We start from the raw sequence: 21,581 nt of genomic DNA on the forward strand, positions 1-21,581 counted from the left end.
ACACACACACACACACACACACACACACACACACACACACACACACACACACACACACACACACACACTGCAAAGCCCTCACATGTGCCACACACACACAGTGTAATGGTCTCACATGTGCAGACCACCAGTAACCACCCCAGGGAGCTCAGGCCTTGAGTATGTCTCTTTAGTGCTATGTGGGAGTACAGTATAGAGGATGACTGTGCTATATGAGCATAGATGTACCGCTCACACCAAAATGCAGATAGACTTGCTGTGGTTTGTAATTATTTGGAGCTGCATCATGTATTGAGCTGTTGTTGCTATACAAAATTTGTATGGACAGGAAAAAGAGCACAAAGTGCACAGGTTTACCAAACTAAGGGATATTTGGCTTTCAGTGAAGTATATGAGAGAGTGAATTAGTTGAAAGTGATTTAGTGTTAAGTGTAAGATACTGTGTCTCTGTGCTTGAAAAGGAGCTTGAGGATGAAGATTTGTGCAAGGCTAATTTTTAGGTTCACCCTGACATTGCACCTGACAGTCAAAAATCCCCAACTTTTTGCGAGCAGTAGGCCTATACTTGAAAAGCTTTGTTGCAAAATGAGGTTAATCCATTTTGGAACATTTGGGGTAATTGACATTTTTATATTCGACATTTGTTGCATTGCATTGCAAAATGCATTTTATAGGTTTAAAAGTATGTTCTCAAAATATTTGAATAGCATAGCATTCTGAATAGTGATATCCAACAATAAAATGCAAAACTCCAAAATGGTGTATACAACATTTCGCAACGAAACTCTTCATTTATTATCTCTTATATTCTTTTTTTCTGTCTGTCTTTGCACTCTCAGGTCAGCCGGGTTCTTAAGCCAGGTGGACGCTTTGTCTCCGTGACGTTCGCCCAGCCACACTTCCGGAAGCGTCTGTACGCCCGCCGCCAGTACGGCTGGTCTATCCGTCATCACACCTACGGCCACGGCTTCCACTACTTCCTATACGTGCTTACTAAAGGGGAGGAGCTGAGCGAGGAGGACTCCGCCCTCGAGCAGAGGGTGCTGCTTGAGGCAGAGGCCCCGCCCACTGCTGATGTCACATTTCAGGAAGAGGAATCTGAGGACTTTCTCACCAACATCAATCTGTAGATGCATAGATGGATGAGGTTCTATGTCTAACTGTTGCATCAATTCTATAAGTTTTCTTTTGTTTCAGACATAGGAACCTCTGATGAAGAAGGAAGTTCCGCCGTCGAAATAAAAGAAACCTTGGGTACACTTTACTTGACGCCAGCGTCATACGTATGACATAACAGGATCATAATAGTGTCAAAACAGTGTCATGACAGGAGTCATAAACACAATGTCAATGTCATAAAAGTTTCCTGGTCATGAAAAGTTGACATTGTTAGGCCTGTCTTTATCATAACCGAATTTCACTTAATGACAAAGTCATTAAATGTTTATGACATTGCATAATGACAATGTTATGACACTGTTATGTGATACGTATGACGCCGGCGTCAAGTGAAGTGTTATCGCAAACTTTAAGAATCGATCTGTAGAGTTAAACGTGACACTCGGGACACCTTTGACAGCTAGGACACCCAAGCAGTGCCTCAAACATGTATGACTGGTCCCATGTTTTATTCACGATCAGGTTGATTGGGCCTTGTGACATTTCTGTGCTCACAGAGACTGAGTAAAGGGATAACCTTGATCAGTTGAGGGGCTAATGTCGGTTTGTTTACAATTGTCCTCATACTCTGACTGCAAATTGTGTGTGTGTGTGTGTGTGTGTGTGTGTGTGTGTGTGTGTGTGTGTGTGTGTGTGTGTGTGTGTGTGTGTGTGTGTGTGTGTGTGTGTGTGTGTGTGTGTGTGTGTGTGTGTGTGTGTGTGTGACGGGTGATTGATGGGAAATGGCTCGTGTGTATAATAACATAGCCTTTCAAAATGTCTCATGACGTGGCCTTTTATCATGAATAAATGCCATACTTTTTTGTTTTAATGTCAGGATTGAATACTCTTAACAGATGTTGATAACTATAGTACCGGTATAGTATTTGCAAATGAAACAATGTCAATACACACCTTGCCGACTGGAACTGAAACAGATCATCAGAGATGTATTAGAAAGACAGGCAATAAAATTCAGTTTGATAGCTGATGGCTCAGGTGTACTCTTGTTCACTTCAATGATGTGTGCTGTGCTGAAGTTTCTGTTTAGTTTATGTCTGTGTAACACTGGAGCTCTGTACTGCCTGTGTCACTTGCAGGAAATTGAAACGAGTCACAACACATTTCCTTGAATATAAAAGCCGGTTCTCTGTCTTTCCCCTCTCCCTTCACTGTCTCTCCCTTCTTTTCTCTGGTCCCCCCATCCCCCTTCCTCTCCTTTCCCCATCCCTCTTCCTCTCCCCTCCTCCTCTCCCCTCCTTCATTCTCCATATTCCACTTCCTCCATAGCCCTGACACCCTTACTAGTTCCCCCTTTTCTCTCTCTTTCTCTCTCTCTGCCTCTCTCTCTCTCTCTCTCTCTCTCTCTCTCTCTCTCTCTCTCTCTCTCTCTCTCTGCCTCTTTCTCTCTCTCTCTCTCTCTCTCTCTCTCTCTCCCTCCTTCTCTCTTCCTCTCTCTCTCTCTCTCTCTCTCTCTCTCTCTCTCTCTCTCTCTCTCTCTCTCTCTCTCTCTCTCTCTCTCTCCCTCCCTCTCTCTCCGCCTCTCATCCTCCTGTACTGTCATGTCTGCTCTCTCTCTCTGTACTCCACTGACTGCTTTGCTATGTTGACGTTCTTCTCTCGTGCTGACGGGAGCCAGAGGTTGGCTCAGGGTGGCGTCAGGATGACGGCTCTGAGAGAGGCCTGTCACACATCACAAGATCTGAGCAGAAGAAGGAGAGAAAGGAGAAGAAGGAAGAAAAAAAAACAATAAAAAGGGGACAGTGGAGGGACATAGAAGAGGCTGGGGCAGGGTGGTTTGTGAGGGGGGTGTGGCGGTTGGGGGGGGGGGGGGTTGCTTCTGCATTTCTTGAAGAAACATCGCATGGAGACATTCACAGCTGCCGCTTAAATATAGCCCAGTCACACAGAGTGTCTCACTGCCCATTAATAAGGCAGAAATCATTTATTTTTAATTCTCCTCTCTGAAATGTAATTACTGTCTATTTTTAAAGACCTGCGAAGAGAGGTGGCTGATTTCTGAGCCTGTGCTAACTTCTTCCCTGCTACTACCACTGCACCGCACCGCAGACTTTAGAGCACTGACTGTTTTGCCATATGGTGATATATATAATGTGTTGCCAGCGTTTTAGTTGTTACTCACCAACTGCTGCCCGAGGGGGTGGAGGTAGGGGTAAGGGGGGGGCCAGAGGTGTAGAGGGCGCGGTACGGGGGGCGGGGTACGCAGTCCACCCACTTCTGAAGTGAGACTGAAAAACAATCTTCTGCCCATGTTTGAATACAAAAAGGAATGATCACATAGCAGTATTGCAGGTGATTGACCAAACAGATGAAAACAGGGAAGCAATGACAGAAGATTAAGGACAGTTAGGGGGTTTGACATGATAAGTTGCCTAATTATTCGATGGCGTTAAAAATCATGTACCCCCACTTTAAAAAGTACCCACTACACCACTGGGGGGGGGACCTATAAATTGAAGCTAAGGCCAGTACAGTTCAGGAGGAGTGTAGAGGGAACGGGTAGTTAAGGGTTATTTCAGCTCCTGTGGCTGCACATTGGCAGTTTGGACGTCTTTTTCTGGCCAGCCACAAATATTCAGTCATGTACTAAAACGAAATCAGCTGCGATTGTAGCATACATCCGACATTTGATTGTAAACTGTCACTATGTCTGCCTGTTTGTCTGCCTACCTGTCTGTCAGTGTGTCTGCCTGCCTGTCTTTCTGTCTTTCTGTCTGTCTGTCCGTCTGCCTGCCAGTCTGTCTACCTGTCTGTCAGTGTGTCTGCCTGCCTGTCTTTCTGTCTGTCTGTCCGTCTGCCTGCCTGCCTGCCTGCCTGCCTGCCTGCCTGCCTGCCTGCCTGCCTGCCTGCCTGTCTCTCTGTCTGTCCGTCTGTCTGTCTGTCTGTCTGTCTGTCTGTCTATCATTTGTCCATCTGCCTGCTGCCTGCCTGCCTGCCTGTCTGTCTGTCTATGTCTCATTACCAGCCTACCTGTCTGTCTGTATGTCCCCCTATTCATCTCATCCATCTAGCATTTCAATTGCCCCATCTCAGTGTAAACCAGTAGTCTCCCCTTGTCGTCGTTCCCCATTCCGCCGTCCGCCACCCCGGATGTTCCCCAGACAGAGGTGGAGGTAAATTCAGGTCCCCTCTCCTCTCCACCCCTCTCCGCAGGCAAGTCCAGGCAGGAAGTTCTTGCCTTGGCCAGGATTAAATGTCACTGGCTATCCGGTGTGGCCCCATTCTTTAAACACCTCATCTGCGAGGCGACCTGCATGGGGAAATGCTAAACCGTCTGCTCTGCTCGTCATCCTTATCGCATCGCAGGCTAACGTAATGGAGGCCAGTGCTTTGGTGCTGCTCACCGCCGTGATGCCACTCAGACGCTTTCAGTTCCACTGTGCAGCTCCCACTGCTGCCCTGCTCTATAGTGGTGTGTGTGTGTGTGTGTGCGCGTGTGTGTGTGTGTGTGTGTGTGTGTGTGTGTGTGTGTGTGTGTGTGTGTGCGTGCGTGCGTGCGTGCGTGCGTGCGTGCGTGCGTGCGTGCGTGCGTGCGTGCGTGCGTGCGTGCGTGCGTGCGTGCGTGCGTGCATGTGTTTTTTTTTTACATGTGTCTTAAGTTCATACTTTTGATATGGCTCAGCTGTTCTTTTGTTCACTTTAATAATGTGTGTTTTGGTGATTGTGTGTGCGTGCGTGTGCGTGTGCGTGTGCGTGTGTGTGTGTGTGCATGCATGCGTCTGCGTGGATGTGTGTTTAAGTTGGGGGTTTATATGTGTCTTAAAAGTTCATACTTTTAATATGTGTTAAGTGTGTGTTCATACTTTTAATATGCGTTGACTCTCGTCACTCACAATAAGAAATAGATGTTCAGCCACCACCTTCAATAGTCTTCATTTCAGATAGCCCCACAGTCTGCAGATATGCCAGACCAATCAGATGTCACAGTCTTTCAGGTAAACAGTGTGTGTGTGTGTGTGTGTGTGTGTGCGTGTGCGTGTGTACATGCGGGTGCATATGCGCTCGTGTCCGTGTGTGCGTGCGTCTGTCTGTGGGTGAACCACACCATCAAAAGCTTTTTCGTGATACTCTATCAGGTTTCGGAGCTGACAAACAAGATTGGCATGTTCTGTCTGTTTTAACAAGCTTGTGGTAACCCTCGCAGGCCCTCACAGGCGGGCAGGGGGGCAGGGGGAACAGCCGCTTACAGCCGAACAGCCGATTACTCCCACCACCAACCTGGCGGGTCGGGAGTCGAACCAGCGACCTCTGGGATGCAAATCTGACGCCCTAACCGCTCACCCATGACTGCCCCGCTCACCCATGAATGCCCCCAAGGGCCAAATTTTGTAGCGCAAATGAGGCTGAGGGCCCAAGAAATCGCCCAACCGTATGGTCACAGATAACACACATTTATATATATACTGTATTTAATTTGTTCTAACCTCATGGCGGTCTAAAATGTTTGCCATGCCCGGGCCGGATCTGGCCCACGCACGGGCCGCCATTTGGAGCCCACTGCCCTACCAGCACCACCAGTATCCCCATGACTGCCACCGACAGGGAAGCTGACGGGGAAGGGACAAAGGGGTTCAGTTGTCCATGGGGCCAGAATTGGGTCAGAGAGAGTAGAGAGAGAGAGGTTCCATTGGCCCATTGTTTCCTGGTTCTATTATGGCCCCCCTTAGGCAGACCTAGGCAGACCTAAGGACTGTTCTATTCATTGTAGGAGCATTATGACACGGCCCTTTAGGCAGACCGGAACCTGGTGGCGTTAGGCAGAGACGTTCTTAATGATTAGAATAGAGAATCTTTGGCGTTAGGTGCCCATAGCAACCTATTATGTTGGCATATCTCTATATACTTAAAGAATCTCTGATTGGGTCCTCATTACTAGAGATGCACCGGATCCTGATTTTTAGGATCCTGACGGATACCGGATCCACTGCTTAAGATCCTGCCGGATCCAGAACCAGATACCGGATCCTACAAAAGGTTTGAAACATATAGTCTGCTCGCACACGTGGGCCCTTTTTATTATGTTGGCTCAAACTATTTTTTAGACTGATTGGCTTATTGCCACACTGCCTGCAATGGCCGCTTCCAAAGGGCTTTCACTCCATGCAGTGATTGGGGTTGTGAAAGACTGACTGAAAAGCCTAGGCTAGAGATGCACCAGACCCTGATTTTTAGGTAACATGCCGGATACCGGATCCACTGCTTAAGATCCTGCCGGACCCAGATCCTGTGAAAAACCCTATTATCCTGCCGGATCCGGAATTGGAACCGGATCCGGTGCATCTCTACTCATTACATTACATTACATTGGATTACATTACTTTACATTACATTACACTCAGTTTATGCTTTAATCCAAAGCGACTCTTAGATATTTTAGGTACAGGGTATTGGTTACAGTCCCTGGAGCAGTGTGGGGTTAGGTGCCTTGCTCAAGGGCAACTCAGCCATGGATGGAGGAAGAGATTGGTAAGGTTGGGGATTGAACCTGCAGCCCTCTGATGTACAGTTAGTCCAAGTGCCTATAACCATTACACCCACCCAATACATTACATTGTATGTATTGGGTGGGTGGAAGCCTTTCACAAGACTTTGTTCCGGGCCCTAGCCATCGTTGCCACCGCCACCACCACCACCAACCCCCTCACTAACACCAGCCTACCGCCACCACCACCACCTCGGAAATTGAGAACGGATGCTTGAACCTTGGCCCCCATCCCAGACTCATCCATCCAGCTGACAGTGTTGGGGGAAGGTGGGGAGCTCAAGGGTGGGGGGGGTGGGGGTGCGACGCACGGGGGGGTTGAGTTAGCGCCACACTCCTGATTGGCCAAGACATTGGAGTGTCACAGGTGTGACATCAGGGGGCCATAGACATGTCATGTGGAAAACGGATCCAGACAGCATTACATTACATTACATTACATTACATTACATTTAGGTGACGCTTTTATCCAGAGCGACTCACATTTGCTACAGTATTTCTCAGGGTATTGGTTACAGTCCCTGGAGCAATGTGAGGTTAGGTGCCTTGCTCAAGGGCACTTCAGCCATGGATGCAGGTGTAGGGAGAGGTCAGGTGGGATTCGAACCTACAACCCCCAGATTGAAAGACCAACTCTCTAACCGTTAGGCCACGGCAGCAATTGAACATCCCAAGCCCACTGTGGTCTGCTCACAGCCTCTCCGCCTCTCTGCCTCTCTGCCTCTCTGCCTCTCTGCCCCTCCATCCCCTGCTCTCCGCCTCCCCTCTTCTCCTACCCCCAGGGTCTGGATTATTGCATAGGCTTGGTATGGCTGCAGCCTAGGGGCCCCCACCTGCCACCAGCCCATGGGCCCCTGATTGGCACAATGTTTTGTGCTTTTTTAATCAGTTGATAGACATGTTATCCTTAATTCTTAGCTCGTAATGATGACACAGTAATGTTGTGGCGAAATTTGCCTTCCAGGGGGGGGGCCCTACAGAAACCTGTAGCTTAGGGGCCCTGGGCCATAATCTTAATCTGGCCCTGCCTTACTGCCTAGCCCCCTTCACCCATCACTCACTAGTATTGAAGAAAGGGCCAGCTGGTCCTTTGGCAGGTAGCAGTCCAATTTTCGTTTCAGAAATCCTCCCTCCTTCCCCTCACCCCTAGCCCAGCAGCAGCGACAACCCGCCCCCCGCATCTCATCCCCCACTCTCTCATTCTTCAGTTTCATTCCCAACACCAGCTTGCCTGATGATCGCCCTCATCTATTCTGCCCTACAAGGCCAGAGTGCAGTAACTAGGCCTACTCCAACATTGAAACTGAGACGAATGCCTTTAAAGCCTTGGTAGTATACAGTAGGTTGGATGTTGTCGTCACTGCAAATTTGACATCATAGCAATGTCTCTAAAATGGGACACTTTTGGACCATAAGGCTTTGTCTCGAGATAAAGGAGGTGTGATGAAGACAGTCTAAAACTGAGGTGGTGATTTTCAGTCTAAAACTGAGGTGGTGATTTTCAGTCTAAAACTGAGGTGGTGATTTTCAGTCTAAACTGAGGTGGTGATTTTCAGTCTAAACTCAAATTTGTCAAAATATGTGCAGTAGTTACTGCACTGTGTAGCAAAGAGCCCGCCAATCATTTATACCTATTAGTATATTCATGCTAAATAAGACAACTCTAACTTAGATTGAATAGCACATTGCACTTTGGTACTGAATACTGCACTTTACTGTGTTTATGTTGGGTTTTTTGTCAACCTGTCTTTTTTGTCCTATAGAGGGAGGGGAGGGGGGGTTGTGTTTGTCTATTGTGTTCTTGTTTATTGTAATGTCTTTGTAATTGTATCAGATGCACTGAAAATGGCACAGAACAATTTTCCGAAAGGACAAATAAATAATCTATCTATCTATCTATCTATACAAAGAGAGATATCCTCCGCGCTCCTGCATTTCACAATCTGTTGCGTCTCGGGAAAGGACTTGGTAAATGCGAAGGGGAAGAAAGGAATCACCAGAGCATCTTCAGATGTGGAAAATAACTTAGTTTTATTGGGCAAGCACCAAGACTAACGTTTCGACGTTCACACGTCTATTACATATTGACTCTGAAGAAGACGTGTGAACGTCGAAACGTTAGTCTTGGCGCTTGCCCAATAAAACAAGTTATTTTCCACATCTGAAGATGCTCCGGTGATTCCTTTCTTCCAGTGCATTTACTGCACAGTGTCTCAGTATTCCATGAGTGCAAGACAGAGTGCATGGCTTATGTAGCCATCTAGGCCCTGACCTTCTGTATCATGTTGGACAAGCTTACAGTCCCAGGAAAAAGTTTGTATACCCATTGAAATTTCTCACCTTTCTGTCAAAATTGGTCATAAAACATGGTCTGATCTTCCCGGAAATCACAAGAAGGAACAACCAGAGTCTGCTTTAACTAATTCAAACCAAACATTTACAAGTTTTCATATTTTCATTGGCCATAAGATGTAAACATTCACAGGACAGCAAGGCATAAGTAAGTACACCCTTGCATTCAATAGGTTTTAACCCTAAGTTAGTCACAATAACCTCAACCAGATGTTTCCTGTAGTTGCAGATCAGATTAACAAAACAATCTGGATGTATCTGGTCTCCCTCTTCTTTAGAAAATTGCCTCTCGTCAGCAAGGTTTGTGGGATGTCTGGAGTGCATAGCTTTCTTGACTTCATGCCATATAATCTCAATTGTTTTTTGTCAGGGCTTTGACTGGGCTATTCCAAAATGTGTATTTCATTATTATGAGGCCATTCTAAAGTCGATTTGCTTCTAAAGTATGGGTTGTTGTCACATTTCAGCACCCATCCTCTTGTGTGCTTCAACTGTGTGACAGACTACCTCGCTTTTTTTCTGTAAAATATCTCAATAAACTTCTGAGTTCATTGTTCCACTGATAATAGCAAACTGAAAAGGGCCTGAGGCAGCAAGCCGCATATAATGATGCTCCCGCCACCATATTCAAAGGTGGAGATGATGTTTTGGTGAAGGTGTATTTCTCCAGTTCTCCTCCAAACATGACATTGTGTGTTCCCCTGAACAATTCAACTTTGGTTTCAACGTTGGTCTACAGAATATTTTGCAGTAATTCTATGAAGCATATAAATGCTTTTTCGCAAACCTCAAAGGTGCAGCAATATTTTTTGGACAGAAACCCCATTAATTTTAGATTGGCAGAATGAATCCCATTTTTAGCTATTCTTGGTTACATCTCCTCTTCTGAGTATGAGCATCATTATATTGGCTACCTTGCTGCCTCAGGCCCTTGACAGTTTGCTATTATCAGTGGAACAATGAACTCAAGTTTATTGTGATATTTTACAGAAAAAAACGTGAGGAAGTCTGTCACACAGTTGAAGCACACAAGAGTATGGGTCCTGAAATGTGACAACAACCTATACTTTAGAAGCAAATCGACTTTAGAATGGCTTCATAATAATGAAATACACATTCTGAAATAGCCCAGTCAAAGCCATGACGATAAAACAATTGAGATTATATGGCATGAAGTAAAGAAAGCTATGCACTCCAATCATACCACAAACCTTGCTGACGAGAGGTGGTTCTCTATAGAATAGGGAGACAAGATACAAACAGATTGTTTTGTTAATCTGATCTGCAACTACAGGACAAGTCTGGTTGATGATATTGCAACTAACTGAGGGTTAAAACCTACTTAATGCAAGGGTGTACTTACTTATGCCCTGCTCTCCTGTGAATGTTATGGCCTTATGACCAATAAAATATGATAACATCTAAATGTTTGGGTGGAATTAATTAAAGCAGACTCTGATTGTTCCTCCTTGAGATTTCCGGGAAGATCAGACCATGTTTTATGATCAATTTTGACAGAAATGTAAGAAATTTCAAAGGGTGTACAAACTTTTTCCTGGGACTGTATATAGGATGATAATGTTTATTTAACCAATCAATTGCACTGACATCTTGCCGTATGCATCATGTATTCTTTAAACCACTACCTGTTAAGAGTATTCTATATTCTTTCTAACTTCACAGATCGATTTTAGGTGTGAACATCAGAAAGTTTCACAAAGGCGTTTCTGATTTGTTGTTTTGTTTTTTGAACATGTTTTGAACATGTTCACGTGCTCTGGAGTGCGTTTCTCGACAGTGTCGTTGCTAACTAAGTTAGCAACTTACTTGGTTGCAATGCAATTTCCCATTGGCAACATACTAAGTTGCTGACTGGTTGGCAACGATGGTTTCGAGAAACAGGGCCCTGAACCATTAGCGTTACTCAGCAACATTCTGTTTGTTTGTCTGTTTGTTTGTTTGTTTGTTTGTGTGTTGGTGTGGTGTTTAGCCCTGTGACCATGCTCTGTAGAGGCCATGTTTATTTGGCCCCATGCAATGTTTACACCCAGTGGTGGCTTTGGCTGCCAGCCGGCCGGCCTCGCTGGCAGGGGGTGTGGTGGGGTGATCCCCTGCTAAAGGTGATGGTTGGTGCCTACTGTTTGTTAATGGATGGCGGATAGCTGTGTGTGTGTGTGCGCGCGCGTGTGTGTGTGTGTGAGAGTGTGTGTGTGTGTGTGTGTGTGTGTGTGTGTGTGTGTGTGTGTGTGTGTGAGTGTGAGTGTGAGTGTGAGTGTGAGTGTGAGTGTGAGTGTGAGTGTGAGAGAGATAGAGTCTGTGGGCATCTGGAACAGCCCCGCTAAACCCAACGCCTGCCACTGTGACGTCTGTGCAGAGTCAATACAAGGATTCCCAAACTGGCCCACTGTAAGTCACTGTATCCTGCTATGTACATAGGCACCACCAATAGGCAATACACTGATCTCCTAACCTACAAGCCTGCACAGCCATTTCTTCCATAAAAAACAACCTCTCTATGTACTTCCATAAGTACAGTACATACAGTAGCTATACCATGTGTCAAGATTCTTACATTACATACATTACACCCACCCAATGCAATGAATCCAACTGTGCCCCCCAATTCCTCTCCCTGGGCCTGGGAGAATGGGCCCTATTAGTGACCCGCCTGTCGACTCCCCTGCATACAAGGAAACCAGATCACTCTTCACCGACAGGCCACTTCTGGACCACACCTCAGGTGCAGTCATGGGTAAGCGGTTGTAGCCCAAAGGTTGCCGGTTCGACTCCCGACCTGCCAGGTTATTAGGGGGAGTTATTAAGCAGTGTTCTCCCCCATCCTCCTCCATGTCTGAGGTACCTGAGCATGGAGCATGATACCGCCCCACTGCACTGCTCCCTTTCGGGCACCATTGGGGGCTGCCCCCCCCCCCCCTTGCACGGGTGAGGCATAAATGTAATTTTGTTGTGTGCCCTTGTGTTTTGTGGAGTGCTGTGTCACAATGACAATAGGTGATGGGAGTTGGAGCTTGCCAGTTGGGCTTTCATTCAGAAACTAGTGTTAGCATCCACTACCAATCTCTGACAGCCTTTACAACACACAAAGGCAACCCTGCTGCCCTGTTGGCACTCCATTACTTCATGTTGCACCACAGCATGCAGAGTTGACCTAGGAGCTGTTTGGCACACTGACACATACACTCACAGATAAACCACACACACACACACACACACACGCACACCTCTCAAGTACACACGTGTAGGCCTTGTGGGAGGTCAATGGCATAGCATGCACCTTCTATTGCATTGTCAATGGTCACACAACTTACATAGGCCAAACAGCCTGACCATTGTCACCGTTACACATGGTTACACAATTTCTGGATACATGTACATGTGAAGAGTTCAGATGCAAAACCCCCTAACTCCTTTTCTGAAGACCTGCACTTCTATATTTTTAGAGAATCCCACTGTTGGTTTTGTTTACATTCATGTTCTTGATAATACATATAAATAGTTATATTACATGAATAAAATAAAAAAATATGCAATTTTGATAGCTTTGTTTTAAATAAAAATAAATTAAGATTATTTTCTGAAAAGGCACTTAGGGGGTTTTGCATCTGAACTCTTCATGTATAGTACACTGTGTTTGGCCTTTCAAGACTATATTGTCTACTACAGGATATTCTGCCCCCAACCCTTACAGACTGTGCAGATACTACAGTAGGCCATGTGTGCCTTTGTCAACTGAATCAACTAAAGTGCAACTTGATTCTTACATGATGAAACCCCATGAGATAGGTTATGTGTAAGAGTGCATAGACAAACGAGGACAAGGGAGCGGCTGCTATATATCTCTCACCATTTATTAGTTCACCAAATACAGTGAAAATGGTATCATAATATACAATGAATCATTCTTAGAATGTCATGACATTTTGTTGCTTTTTTGCTTCATAAAACGATGTTCCGTTATTGAAAATTGTAAGGTATCATGCACAACAAACCATAATCAGATTTTTAAAAGAATGGTACAAAATAAACAAAAATAAAAAAACATAGCTGTAATGTCCAAAACCGATCAAATAACAACAGGTTATTTGAGGATACTCGTAAACAGTGCAATAGACTCTAAAATCGCCATTTCTAACAAATTCATCAACGACGCTCAAGTCACAGTATACGATTTCTCAATAATAGTTAAACATTGATGTGTGCAAAACCCAAAACACATTCAGTAAGTCTTTTGTTTTAAAAAATGTCCCATTCCTGATTTTGAATGGAACGCTGAACCAAACCTGTTCCTCTCGTTCTGAACGGCCTCCCAAGTACAAACATCTTTTTTGTTGATGAATTGTAAGACGGTAGACTAGCATATCATTTTTAAATAACAAATATTCAGATATAAAAATACAAATATGATTTTTATTTAAAAAGAAGCGTGCCAGGATAAGAAGTGTGGTGGCACCTGCATTGGCACCGGAGAAAGAGTTCATGCAAAGAGATGGAGAAATAAAGTCGCTTAGGGCTATCTATATGAAAACAATTTCGCCAAAATCAACTGGGTTTATGACAATATTAAGGATAATCATTGGTGTCTTTATATTACTTTTATGCTCATGAATTTCTCATCCACTGGCGTCTTGGTGTAAAACAACTGCGCATTTACACAAAGGCGATCAACAGCACCGCCAAAGAAGGGGGGTAAGCAAAACATATGTCGATATTGTTAAGATGCATACGTTTGTTTCAAAACGTGCATAACCTAAAGTTGAATTAATATCAACATTGCACCATCTCCGGAATTATTTGTGTACACACATGGGTCTCTTGAATTTATATGACTTCAATGTCAGATTGGTCTGTTGGTAGCTCTAGCAGCAATCGGAATGCATTCCCTACGTTGGAACGGCGCGTGACAGAACAGCTCCAGTGAATGCATCGCCATGGACTGTGTTGACGGTGTAAAGCGTGTAGGCTATACGGGGGAAACAATGTCATTGAGATTAGATGCTGTACAAATACATAAGTAGTGCTAGAAATGAGATTCGGCCTCCAGTTGTAGTTTGTGTCGTTGCTTACAGCGCTTTTGGAAGAAAATGGTCGTGAAGTAATGGCAAGTTCATCCATCGCTATACATCAGCAGAGGTTTTAAGGACGGAGCCGCACGTATCAGACATGTTTCTTTCTGCGCAGCAGTTGTGAGTAGGGTTTCGATTGGAGAATTGCCAGCAACCCCAAAATAAATCTCGGTTTCTCCCTCTCTCCAGCTTTCTCTCTCTCTCTGCCTCTCTCTCTCTTTCTCGCTCCTCGTTCGACAGGTCTCCCGTCTGCCCTCTCTGTATTCGCTCCGTGCCGTCCATCCTGGTAACAGTCCTCCAACATGCACAGCCGACAAGTGCTTCAAATCGGTGATAAAAATAAAATGTCTGAAAGGCATCGTTCGGGCTTAAACGCCGGGTGATGATTTATCCGCCATTCCCTTCAGAACATCGTCTATTCGGTCATCTTCGATGACAACTGTAAGAGGGAAAAGAGCCACATTGAATTTGTGAGACGAAAACAGAATTCCAAGTCTCCAAACACGGGACGCATTCACTCCAAGACGACCATGCAACACGAATATCTTACAACATATTACGCAAAGCGGTGACATGGAATCAAAATAGAACCCTTCAACTAAGGACATAACGTCTGTTGCTGTTGTGTTTTCCACGGTGAAAGAGGATGCGTAAAATGCATTTTACACGCGTATTTTCAGCAATACATGTCGCCATACAATACATTTGGCAACGTATTGCATTTAAATAGAATCACATGTATTATTGAAAGGGTCTCAAATGGCGCATATATAACCTGCTAAATAAATAAATAGAAATAAAAGCCTTCGTCCTTTCAAAACAACATTATCATTGCCAAATTGTGTCGAATTTTCTTAGCCAAGATGACAGTGAACTTACCTCGCTTTGCCCTGCCAATCTGTCCCAATTTTGGGGGTCTTTTTCCCTGTGACGCCCCGAAAAAAGAGTTGGTGTCTTGCAGCCCGCAGCTGAAAGACATCTGACTGACATCGTTGTCCGTTCCGTAGCCGCTCATTTTCCCCTCACTGTATGGCAGTACTTCGGACATTATGGCACAAAATACGAATTTGAAGAGCGAAGTAAAAAAAACTGCTGGGATGCTGCCGTTGAAGTGGTTGACGGCAAGGTTCCTTGCAAGTAAATGCACTTTTCACCAACTCCGATGGAAATCCCTTGAAAACGCAAAGAATCCTTCCACAGCCAGCTTCCGAAAGGCGAAGAACCCAAATGCGAGCTGCACAAGTATGTGGAAACGACGGGTTGACCGGACGAGGAAGAGGAGAGATGTGTATGCCTTGGTTGTTGACGGAGGTCTGTAGAGATGCATGGGAGATCCCAGGATCATAAAGGAAACCCAGGCGGAACAGTGAAGTCATCCATCCGGGTTTGAAGTGCGTGCGCGCGCGCGCGTGTGTATGGGTGTGTGGTTGGGGGAATCCAAGAGGACCAAGGGTGACATCAACAGGCAAGACTGGAAAGTGCTGAAATAACGCCAATAAAACAGAGAATTGTTGGTATATAGGCATATGAATGTCACTCGATTTGATTCATTGCGTTTAGCCAACAGTGAAAACGCTTGAACTCGGGCATTATCGTATAGTTTGCCCTATTCTTTCCGATCCAATGTAGCATATATCTTTTCTGAACAGAATAAACTGGCGATGATGAGTATAATAAGCTTCATGCATCTATCATCCAACCATTTCACCACCATATAGGCTTTAATGTACAGCCCGCTTGCTGTGGTGTCAATCAAAATACGATGGAGTGATTCCACATTTTAGGCTATATTATCTCAACGATTAAGAGATCATTTCAAATACTAGATTTTAGTAGCCAAAATGATCGTAACTTATTTTCGATATTGGTGACTTATTGCGAATATTTGATCTTGCTAAATGCAGTCTACTCTTGGATGGGGTTCCTGCTGGCCATATTGTGCATATAGCCACAGTTAGCGCGTGTCAAGAATGTTTAAGTAGCCTGTGCGGTGTCCCCTACAACATGTCTCCCCAAACCAGCTAATGTAGGCCTATGGTAGATATGGCCACTTGGTCGTTACTCAGATTGCTAAGAGGAAGGACAGACAGTCTTCCACTGGCAATTCCTTTTCAGTGCGTTAATTACAATAGCAATCTGAGAGGAGGTTTCGTGCCCCAAATAGTTTCAGCACCATGGCCAGCGACCACACACGGATCGGCCAGTTCAAAGCACAGCTTTTCACACGTGCGCTTCTCAAAAGCGTCTCAGGTGCGCGGCGCGCATCTCATCTGTAGGCCTAATATGTGCAGGGCTTTAAATGTATTGTTATGGCGGGAGGACATGTGGTGCCTGAAATGGCATGGCAAGATTTTTCTTTATGGGACACGCAATCTAACATCTCAAACGAGTATAATCACTTTGTTAGAGCTGTGTTAGTCTGATTTTTTCATTGATTCCTGAAGTTGTTTACATGATTGGGGGCTACTGTTTCGTATAACATGTTGGCTTAACTGAAAATTGAAATATTGAAATATGGTGAAAGAAACTACTTCGTAAGTATACTTCGTAAATCAATTTATCCGCCAGTTTACAGATAATCAGTCCGTCAGATTTATAAGGGCAGACCTATGAGGCCATGGTCAGTTTCGTATTTGGTAGGCCTAATTCTATCAGCTGAAGTTTCCCATCTCTCCTCATATTTAAACTATCAAGACATGCTGCTGTGCTTTCTCGCCAAATACCGTGCGCACCGCCCATTTTTGTTCGCCGTAGACTAGGCTACTATAAGAATAGGGACATGTTACGGTTTTGTCCTATCCTTGCCTTTCCCCCTCATCCCTAATTGCGTTGTGCTGTCATATAGGCCTACAGGTATTGTGTTCTGCTGTCATTGGAGCTGCTCACTGCGCTTTCTCTGACAAGGATGTGCGTCTATTACGATGCGCAGAGTTCCAATTACAGAGTCTGCCCCAGCCTGCTGCGTCACCCCAGCGTCCATACTCTGACTCATCCACACTGTGATTGCCGAACTGGCACATGTGCGCTTTATGCAGTGGCGTAGTCCCTTGCACTGTATCCAATAGTAGTCTGATTTTCGTAGAGTAACTGAGCGCGCAGTGCCACAAGAAGCACACCACCGCGCACACTTTTCTGGAAAGGAAATAATGTCAAAGTTGGAATCATTCGAACATCCCCTATCGGACTATTCGAGAGGCTACATGAAAGCTACACACAACATTCATTTGGAGGTAATACAGGAGGGGGTATTGAGCAACAAGCAACATTGTTCATTAATTTCCAGTGCCACAGCATATACAGTTCTGGGAAATGTCAGCTGCATATACGGAATAGTGTCAATAAAGCAGAGACTTGGCATAGGCTATAACCACAACAGGAGACGGGGAAGACAAAAACCCTCAGTGATTTACTGATCCCTGGCTTTATCGTAAAACACCTTTGAGGCGCTTTGTCACGTTGTGGCTGTGAAAACTGGGTCACATTTAACATGTCTCCCCGCCCGTGCCAGCTGGGTGACAGCGGTAATAGCGTGTTCTTCTTGCTTGCCTCCCTAAGAAAAATTGCTCCCCGGTGCCCCTCTTGTCGCCAAGAGAAACCCATAAAGGACAGAAAGGAAATGAGCTGGGAGGAAGATGCTTTTCATTTGCTGTGACACGAGAATGACATCACTGCGCTGCTCACCAGAAACCTGCCCAGCCGGGGTGACGCACCCTACGCGCACCTCCAAAGTGCCGTGCCACATGACACCCAGGGTTCGACCTGTCTCAGTAACAGCAACTGGAGCGACCCACCGAGTAATATAATAAGAGCCTTTTATGTGACGGAGGACAATAGTCATGCCGACTTTGGCACGGGCCCTCTGTCCTAGAATGTACTGACGTCTTATGAGTAGAGAATGTCGTGCCGAAAAGTGAGTGCCTGCCAGAACACGAGTGCCCTCATTGAAACCAATGACATTTTTTGAGAGAAAATTATACACATTTTTGCAGAATGAATTACATAATTTATGAACTAAAATATGCTTATGAAACATTACTCGTCCTCCACTTAATATGAGCTATTTGAATGAAACTGTAACATTTGTTATGACAATTCTTCGATTCTTTTATGGAAATAATACTGAAATTGTAACCAGTTCTTTGTAATACTTCCAGAAGGAATGTAGATTCTTTATTGATAGGCTTTCCATCTTAAATTGTGTCGGATTTATCTGCAAAAATGGGTAACAAATGTCTGAAAAATTGGTCATTGGTTTCCATTGGTTTCAATGAGGGCACTCGTATTCTGGCAGGCACTCACTTTTCGGCACGACAAGGACAAAGGCATAACACAGGCCAATCTAATTTTGAGAGAACGAATTGTTTGTGGTTGCTTAATGTCATTTCTGTGTCACAATACGAGTTTGGCATGGGTGTTGTTGAATCTGGCAGATTAAGATGTACAGTAGGCCTATGTATTCGCTGCACTGTGCTGTGACAGATCGCCACCTGGTGGTAAGAGGCAAAGGGCCTTCTGTGCAGGATTACAAACAGTTCTGAATGAAGTGAATGCAAGTCTCATGTTGAACCTGCAGACACACACTTCTTCAATTTAACACAACTCACTAATCGGCTATGAATGAAAAGCAATTAGCACTTACTCAAGAACACATTGCAATTGCAACATAGACGTACAGTTCATCAGTAAGTCCTGTCCTGTCATGGTAATTTGGGTGCCCCATGACTTGTGTAACAGAGTAGATAGTGGCCACTTCATTCAGGCAGCTCATTTTGAAAGTATTAAAATGATCTCTTCGAGGAGGGTGCTGTGGTGCAGCGCGCTAAGCCCCCCACATTTGGGCTTGCATGCCCACCCACGGGGACCCCGGTTCGAGTTCGGCCGGGGTCATTTCCCGATCCTCCCCTGTCTCTCTGTCCCATTCGCTTCTTTTCACAGTCTTCGACTGTCCTGTCAAATAAAGGCATAAAAACCCTTAAAAATACATTAAAAAACATCTCTTCGATATCTATCCACTTTGCCATCAGACATCAACCACCACTGAAAGGCCGACCACAGGTGCATCTTAAAAATGAGCAATGTTTTGCCCCACCACCAGGGTATGCTTAAGGCCGGTGTGACATCTCCTGTACCACCTACACTACCCCCTAAGTGTCTGAGAACAGGCCAAGAGGACAAGAAAACAATGTCAGAACTCAGAACTGGGCAGTCATGGGTGAGCGGTTAGGGCGTCAGACTTGCATCCCAGAGGTTGCTGGTTGCTGGTTCGACTCCCGAACCCGCCAGGTTGGTGGGGGGAGTAATCAACCAGTGCTCTCCCCCATCCTCCTCCATGACTGAGGTACCCTGAGCATGGTACCGTCCCACCGCACTGCTCCCCATGGGGCGCCACTGAGGGCTGCCCCCTTGCACGGGTGAGGCATAAATGCAATTTCGTTGTGTGCAGTGTGCAGTGTTCACTTGTGTGCTGTGGAGTGCTGTGTCACAATGACAATGGGAGTTGGAGTTTCCCAATGGGCTTTCACTTTCACTTTCACTTTTTCTTTCAACTGTTGGCTTTGTGACTGCAGTTGAGTTCTGGTTGCCAAATGTGTACATGTCATATCCTCTGCAGCGTCCTTCACCTCCTCCTCCTCCTCCTTAGCAATATGTAGATCTGGGGATCACAGTGTGTGAAATAATTTAAAGGTGCACCATTCACAATTTTTACCTTTTTAACAAATAACTGCCACCACCATCAAATTCTAGGTATTCATTATGGGTAGGAAAATTGCACTTTTCATATATGAAAAGGGGGATCATCTCCATGGTCCACCATTTCGAATATCCAGAAATGGACATTTTTAGCTGCAACGCTCACTGTACTTTGGTCATACTGATTAACATTGTTTTTTTTAATGAGTAACCTAAATATTTGCGAAGAGATCGTATTTGGCAGTAGGAAGCCCAATTTCAATGAGCATCGTGGTTGCAATACCTATTCTGACCACCATCTTACACAGTGCACCCTTAAAGTGATACTGTCCCATTTTTGGAAATAAGCTTATTTTACACCTCCCCTTGAGTTAAATAATAGGCTTTTACCTTTCTCCTGTATTCACAACCGTTTTCTAGTTATGGTAGTGCACATTTTACCTCCAAGCTAACAGTTAACATTGAGTCCTATGAGACCAGTTAGCCGCAAACTGGTCTCATAGGACTCAATTTTAACTGCTAGCATGGGGGTAAAATTTGCACGGCCATACCCAGAGAACGCTCGAAAGTACAGAAGAACGGTAAAAGCCTATTATTTAACTCAAGGGGAGGTGTAAAATAAGCGTATTTCCAAAAATGGGACAGTATCCCTTTAAGTCCCTCACACCCAGGCTGTTAGGTTTGGGTCTAAGGTTTACAAAAATCAATAGATAAAAGTTGGCAGCGCCCACTAGTGGCCGGTATCCCTAAAATACGAAATGGCCCCTGCCGAGAAGAAAAAAGGTTTTATCCCACCTTTTTAGTCTGAAATTGTTGTATAATATAATTCAGCTTTCCCCACTTAACTTTAAAAAAAATCCAGGATTTTTTATGAATTCCCTGCAGACTAGAACTTGTGGGATAGTGGTTCATGAGTTTTACTTGTAGCCAAAAGGATCATGTCATTCAATGGGCTGAGCATAGGCTGGGCCTATTGTGCCAACTGCTGCTCCTGGCCCTGCTGTAGTGCATGTTTTGAGTGAAGGAGCTGGCAGAAATATACAGCTACGTATATATTTTTAAAGTTTAACAACTACAAGCAGCACTGTGAAACATTTTCAAGTCCAGAATCACAAGTTTGTGTATACAGAGGCGATTCTAGGGTAATGTGGGGCACCAAGCGGAAATTCAAAGGAATGAACATTTGAAACAAAATTGCCACTATCGTAGTAAAGTCTGAGCTGTTATTCACTATATAAGGGCTTGGGGGCCCCAAGCGGCTGCCTGCCTTGACTGGTGACAAGATGCGCCTCTGTATGTATAGTTCATTGGATTTATTAGAGAGCAAATGACAATTTCCTTCAACCATCCCAGTATTCTGTAGGGGAAAAATCTAGTTGTTGGCTTGTGCTGGGTTGGCACCCATGAGCTGACAAACAGTTTGGCCAGCGGACATTGAAACACTGACCTACAGTAAGGAGAGACCTACAAAACTAAACCAACAACCATAACTTTACACTGGATCACTTTTCAGTGTCAAGTCATGGACTCTCAAGTTGTTGTAACAGTCGGAGGACAAGTGTTCCTTCGAGGGGGTGGGGGTGGGGATGGGGGTGCAGCTGGTGACCCCTGTGTCTCCATGGCGACCGCATGGTGCCGTCAGACCCCCTGACCCCTATGGGAGATTAATAGCCCTTGGTGAGGGTGCGCCGCGGCCACTGACGCCACCTGTTCTGGGCTGTCTGCCGCCTCCGTCTGGTGGACACCCACACAGGGAAGCCAGCGAGGGGGAGGACAATATTGTCAGTTGTCCC

The 21,581-nt window shown here is 45.2% G+C and overlaps 2 protein-coding genes across 2 annotated transcripts in view; one reads left to right on the forward strand and one right to left on the reverse strand.

Moving 5' to 3' along the window:
- ece2a (endothelin converting enzyme 2a) overlaps positions 1 to 2,121 on the forward strand; it is a 262,820-nt gene extending 260,699 nt beyond the window's left edge. The window contains exon 4 of the mRNA XM_063192955.1: positions 840 to 2,121. Within this exon, the coding sequence (XP_063049025.1) occupies positions 840 to 1,130 (291 nt within the window). The 3' untranslated portion in view covers positions 1,131 to 2,121. The remainder of the gene's footprint in view (positions 1 to 839) is intronic.
- Positions 2,122 to 12,845: 10,724 nt separating this feature from the next.
- camk2n1a (calcium/calmodulin-dependent protein kinase II inhibitor 1a) lies at positions 12,846 to 15,454 on the reverse strand. The gene is made up of 2 exons (XM_063193006.1): positions 14,977 to 15,454; positions 12,846 to 14,536 (listed from the first exon to the last, which is right to left on the reverse strand). Exons 1-2 carry the CDS (start codon positions 15,143 to 15,145, stop codon positions 14,466 to 14,468), a joined length of 240 nt encoding a protein of 79 aa, XP_063049076.1. The 5' UTR covers positions 15,146 to 15,454; the 3' UTR covers positions 12,846 to 14,465.
- Positions 15,455 to 21,581: the final 6,127 nt, after the last annotated feature.

The sequence above is a fragment of the Engraulis encrasicolus genome, unplaced genomic scaffold (assembly GCF_034702125.1).
Source record: "Engraulis encrasicolus isolate BLACKSEA-1 unplaced genomic scaffold, IST_EnEncr_1.0 scaffold_27_np1212, whole genome shotgun sequence".
NCBI lineage: Eukaryota > Metazoa > Chordata > Actinopteri > Clupeiformes > Engraulidae > Engraulis > Engraulis encrasicolus.